Raw genomic sequence first — 5,678 nt, forward strand, 5'->3', positions numbered from 1 at the left:
GCACAAAAAGTTCCCTGCCAGATATGTGCTCCAGCAGCAGAGGTCGACGAGCAATTTATGAGTTAGCCAGATGTTCAGTTTTAGGGGGACTTTATTGACACTTTGTGATGCTTGCTTTTCAGTGGGAATAATGTATTGAGCTGGGTTTTCCATCAGTGCAGTTATAATAAGGTTTGTAGGTTCTTCAAATGGTGAGAGAGAATGGTTTTGCCAAACCATGGACCCTGTTATGGTGCTGCAACATCCCTGTCCTTCGCCTTTTCAGCGGGATCTTGCTGGCCCACCTTCTGGTCGCAAGATGAACATGATCCAACAGAACCAGCCTGGCACTTACGGTGCTTCTGGCTCCTCCAGGTTCTTGTTAACTGCAGAGAAAGGGAGCAAGGTAAAGCAAAATCTGATCCCAGGAACTCTCTAGAACCTCATGTGCCTGCTAGAATTGACAAGGACTCTTCTCCTGAAGAAGGTCTGTAGGTTGGGTTATACCTATATATCTGAGGCTGTCGGGAACACAACCTCTGAGCTCTGGATGCATGACCAGGTGAAACCCAAGCCCTGCTCCTCCATGATGAAACCAAAGACCCCCAGGGATTCTACTTTTCACCCATGCAGGGCCTGTCCAAGCTTCTCTCCCAAGAAACAGGGCATGAGAAGTAAGGACCTTAGCTCCCAAGAGCTTCCAAGAGCCCAACTCAGGCGTTTACTGAGTAATGATGTACTGATAGAGAAGCATCTTGCCCCAGACACACTGTTTCACCCACCAATGCTTGTCATTACCACCTGCCCCAGAAACTTCCCAAGCTTCCCTCTTTCTGTCCTTTTGGAGCCCTACCCTGTACCAACACCCCTTGTCTGCGTCTCCCCAGCAGGTTCCATCCTAGAGTCAGACTCTCAGTAGTGTGTTCACCTCTGGAAAAGAGAAGGCTCCAGGGAGACCTTATAGCATCTTCCAGTGCTGGGGAGGGACTACAAGAAAGCTGGGAGGGGGACTTTTTACAAGGGGCTGTATCATAGAATCATTGAATCATAGAATCATAGAATGGTTTGGGTTGGAATGGACCTTCCCCTGACATGGGCAGGGACATCTTCCACTAGACCAGGTTGCTCAAAGACTCGTCCAGCCTGGCCTTGTGTAGTGACAGAACAAGGCATAACAGGTTTAAACTGAAAGAGGGGAGTTTTAAGGTCCCTTCCAACCTAAACCATTCAATGGTTCTATGATCCATCCTAACCAGATGCTCCATATTCCTTACGGGTCTCTGCTGTATCCATTTCCCTGCCTCCATCAGAACTACCCTGATTTGGGGGGAGCCTTCCTGCCTTATGTTTCCCCTTCTGTACCCTGCAAGTCGAGACTGCTGTCACTGCTAGAAATGTTGGCCCCTGTCCCCACATCACTTCAGATGTCACGGTGATGGGTAGTTAGTTACCTGCACAAACAACATCAGCGTCCTCTCCGTGGTAACAGTTGTGTTCACCCAATGGCCTGGCCTGACATTTGAAGATGCTCTCTTCTGTCCCGTTGCATTCAACATCGTCCAGCCAGATGGCGTCTGACCCTCGACCATAGCGGGCACCTCCCAGAGCTGACAGTGGCGACCCACAGCCCACCTGCTTGCACACCACCTTGGCATCCTTCATGTCCCACTGGTCATCACACACGCTTCCCCACTGGTTCTTGTGGAGGACCTCGACTCTCCCAGCACACTTGTTGGGACCATCCACGAGACGGACTGGCCTCCCCTCAGGGATGCTCACCTCTGCACAGATGATCAGAAGATAAATGTTAAGGGAGCATCCTATACACCCCACCACCTGTGGAAAGCTTGGCTGCACAGCAGAGGTTCAGTAAGATATGTCAAGGGTGGGGCTTCTCTGGGGTGGGAAGACAGAAAAGAGGAAGAGGGGCTGTGGGAAAAGGGCATGAGGAAGCTTTTGTGGTCTTCATGGATGGAGTAGGCTTCATGGTCTTCATGGAGTAGGCCGCAGGTTCTACTGTGTGTCTGCTTTGAGTCTGCTGATGCCAACCACCCTGCAGCCCAGAGGTGACACAAGGGACCAGAGGAGTCTCGGGTAGGAGACAATGGTACCAGTGATGGGATGAGTTAATCTGTTGCATCCCTCTCTTGTTCCCACCAGCAGAATTCCAAAGAGCTGCACTGGGGCTGAGGACCTGCCCCGATTCTGGCAGGGGGCATGTTTGTGGTGGGACCTGCCCATCCTACCACCCTGCATGTGCAGGATGGGGGACGGAGGTGAGTGTTACCTGAGCACTCCACGCTGGCATCTTCCACGTGGTTGCAGATATTGTCTCCCCATGGCTTTGCCTCGCATTCGGTGAGAGATGCTTCTGTCCCTGTGCAGTTCATGTCACTCAGCCAGATCTGGCCTTTCCCTTCCCCGTATTTAGACTTCCGAGGGGCTGCTACTGCTGTCCCACAGCCCAGCTGTCGGCAAACAACCACTGCCTCCTGTAAATCCCACTCGTCACCACAGATGGTCCCCCAGACACCATTGTGAAGCACCTCGACTCTCCCAGAGCAGCGATGTGGGCCACTGACCAGGCGGACGGAAGTGGAGACGGTGATCCCCGAGTCTGCAGACACATCCAGAGAAGACTGTGCATTTGTGGTGTGCTCCCCCTCTTCCCAGAGTATCCCTGCCCTGCCCTCCATAGCTTTGTCCACATACAACCTGCAACTGTCCAAGCAAGAAGCACAATGGCTTAACCTCAAGTCTGAGCTGAAGAATCATGGAAACATGGAATGGTTTGGGTTGGAAGGGACCTTAAAGCCCAACCACTCCCACCCCCCTGCCAAGGGCAGGGACACCTTCCACTAGGCCAGGATTCTCCAAGACTCCTCCAGCCTGGCCTTGAACACTTCCAGGGATGGGGCACCCACAACTTCTCTGGGCAACCTGTCCCAGTGCCTCCCCACCCTCTCCAGGAAGAATTTCTTCCTTATATATAAGGCAAATGACTACAGAGCACTCCAGTGAGCAGAAAGGAGGGAAACTCCCAGACCGAAGCCCTCTTTTGCAATGCAAGGACCCAGCCCACTCGCAGGACTTTAGCACCGACTGTTCAGTGCTCCATAGGAAGCCCTTGTTCTTGTGCAAGGTTGTGCCTATGTTAACTGTGAGGACACCCTAATGCATGGCTGGCAAAAGGCAGAGAATGGAAGGATTACCTGAACAAATTGCACTGGCATCTTCTCCGTGGAAACAATTGTGTTCCCCCCATGGCCTTGCTGTGCACTCAGAGAGAGCAGCTTCCATGCCTGTGCAGTTCACATCATCCAGCCAGATAGTGTCAAATCCTCGTCCAAACTTGGCTGCAGTGGGGGCCAGAACAGCATCCCCACAGCCCAGTTGCTTGCACACGACTTGAGCATCATTTAGATCCCAGTCATCATGGCACACACTGCCCCACTGTTCTTCATGAAGCACCTCAACCCTCCCGGCACATCGGTTTGGGCCTCCCACCAGCCGAATTGGTCCTGGCTCAGGTATTTCTGTTCCTGTCAAAAAGAAAGATGAGAGAAGTTTTGGGATAAGTCTCTGTACTCCTGATCACCTGGAGAAAGCAGAATCTCCCCTGAGGAACCAAAACTGTCTCTGCTCCTCCCAAATGCCTGTCAAAGGCTCCCTTTCAAACTTCTGGCATGAGAAGTGTTGAAGGGAAAATAATATCAGGATTGAGGTTTTCGGGGGAGGGGACTATCTGTGTCCACTTTCAGCTCTGCAGGTTGTTCCAGGTCCAGTAGTTGTGCTGCAGCTTCTCTGGGTCAATTGGGATAGGAAGCTGGAGCTCAACAAAGTTGTTCTGCATCCCTGATCTCAATGGATGGGTCAGAAATTGCAGACTGGCTTATCTGAGGCACAAGGGCCAATGTGGCACAAAGCCAAAAACACCTGGGGGGTTACCTGAGCACTCCACACTGGCATCTTCCACGTGGTTGCAGATGTTGTCTCCCCACGGCTTCGCCTTGCATTCGTCGAGGGACGCTTCTGTCCCTTTGCAGTTCACATCACTCAGCCAGATCTGGTCTTTCCCTTCCCCGTATTTAGCCTCCCGAGGGGCTGATAGCGCCGTCCCACAGCCCAGCTGTCGGCACACCACCTTTGCCTCCCGTAAATCCCACTGGTCGTCACAGACGGTCCCCCAGACGTCCTCGTGAAGCACCTCGACTCTCCCAGAGCACTGGTTGGCACCGCCTATGAGGCGGATCCCCAGTTTGGTTGTGTTTACACCTTCTGGAGAGAACAGACATGCCAGGCTGAAGGCAGGGAATTAGAATAGGGCTCTTTTACCCCCCAGAGAGGCTATCTTTATTGCCAAACCAGGAGGATGAAAAACCCAGGGAATTCTAGCATCCCAAATCCTTGGTGGTCATGAATTAGGTTTTAAGCTGGGAATGGCCAAAAGCCACAGGTGTTTGTGGGACCATAGTCCATTTTCAGGGTTCATTTTCAGCTATAAATGGACAGGTGTAGCCCCCCTTCACCCTCCCCTAACCTACCCCAGCCTTCAGGTTCTGGATGTTTCCCCATAGTTAAGGCCAGGGTCTTCCAGCAAATGCTGCTAGAATGACTGGAAGGAGGGAGAGAATTGAGACATTTCTACCCATTCCCCGAGAGAAGGATTGGGTTTGCTCATCTATTGGCAGTGATTGCTGGATGCTGAACCTATAGACAGTTGGCATGTGGGAGCCCAATTCCCATTGCTAACTCCCTGGTCATAACAGCATTTACTGCCCCAACACCAAGAACCAAATCTCTCCGGATACTGTAAGCATCTGGGGTGCAGCAGCAGAAGAAAATGAAGGACTGAAAAGCAGCAGGGTCTGAAACTCTGTAGCACCTCCACACTGGCTCATGGAGACAAGGGAACACCAGGTATTCCTCCATCTCATGGAGATCAGACGCCCACATTGGGGATATCCCGACTTTTGGTTGAACTTTGCTCAAACGAGCAGCTGTTTTGTCAATGTTTTGGATCAGTACTGCTCCTTTTGGCCAGAGATCTCCAGCAGGTACCAGATGCACCTCACAGGGCACACAGGAGTTGGAGTCGGGTCTTCTCCATTGGCTGATCAGGAGAATGTGGTTTACAGAGAGATCACTGGGCACAGAAACAGGTTTCAGACCAAGGGCTTTTGGCCCTGAGCAGTATATTTATATCCCCAGATGAAACACAGCATCATTCTACATGACATTTTGTGGTAACTGTGTGCAGACTCATGCTCCACTCTCTACTGCAAATACTGACCTGCCAGCAGGACTCCTGCAAGGGAAGCTGAAATGGAAGAAATACAGGATGTTAGTTCGAGTCTCATGAGCTCTGCAGAGTGTGGAGATTCAGGACAGCAAGACACCAGATGAGAAAATACTCTGTGAGCTCTGTCAGAGTTCATCATTGCTATCTCCCAAACCCAGCTGTTAATGGGCTTTGCCTATCCTAACGAATGGCCTTATTAAAAAAGAGTTCATATAAAGAGAGAAAAACTTAAAAAATAATAAAATTTACTGGGGAAAAACAAATGGTTTGGGCAGATAATGTGAAAATACTCCAACAGAGCAGTTAGGATTCCTCTCATCTAGATTGAGGCACCTGAAAGTCAGCATCCAGATCTATGTTTTGCTATGGCATGCTATGGGCTGAGTCCAACGGGATG

At 51.1% G+C, this 5,678-nt stretch overlaps 1 protein-coding gene across 1 annotated transcript; it reads right to left on the bottom strand.

Moving 5' to 3' along the window:
* Positions 1-334: 334 nt before the first annotated feature.
* On the bottom strand, positions 335-5,299 carry LOC104505344 (soluble scavenger receptor cysteine-rich domain-containing protein SSC5D-like; the record flags this gene model as incomplete). The annotated part of the gene is made up of 6 exons (XM_010150818.1): positions 335-365; positions 1,431-1,760; positions 2,267-2,596; positions 3,192-3,521; positions 3,928-4,257; positions 5,273-5,299. Coding segments are annotated over 6 exons (1,378 nt in total), but the record flags the coding sequence as incomplete, so codon positions are not given.
* Between the last annotated feature and the right edge of the window lie 379 nt (positions 5,300-5,678).

Source organism: Eurypyga helias, unplaced genomic scaffold (genome assembly GCF_000690775.1).
Source record: "Eurypyga helias isolate BGI_N326 unplaced genomic scaffold, ASM69077v1 scaffold44944, whole genome shotgun sequence".
In the NCBI taxonomy this organism is placed as follows: domain Eukaryota; kingdom Metazoa; phylum Chordata; class Aves; order Eurypygiformes; family Eurypygidae; genus Eurypyga; species Eurypyga helias.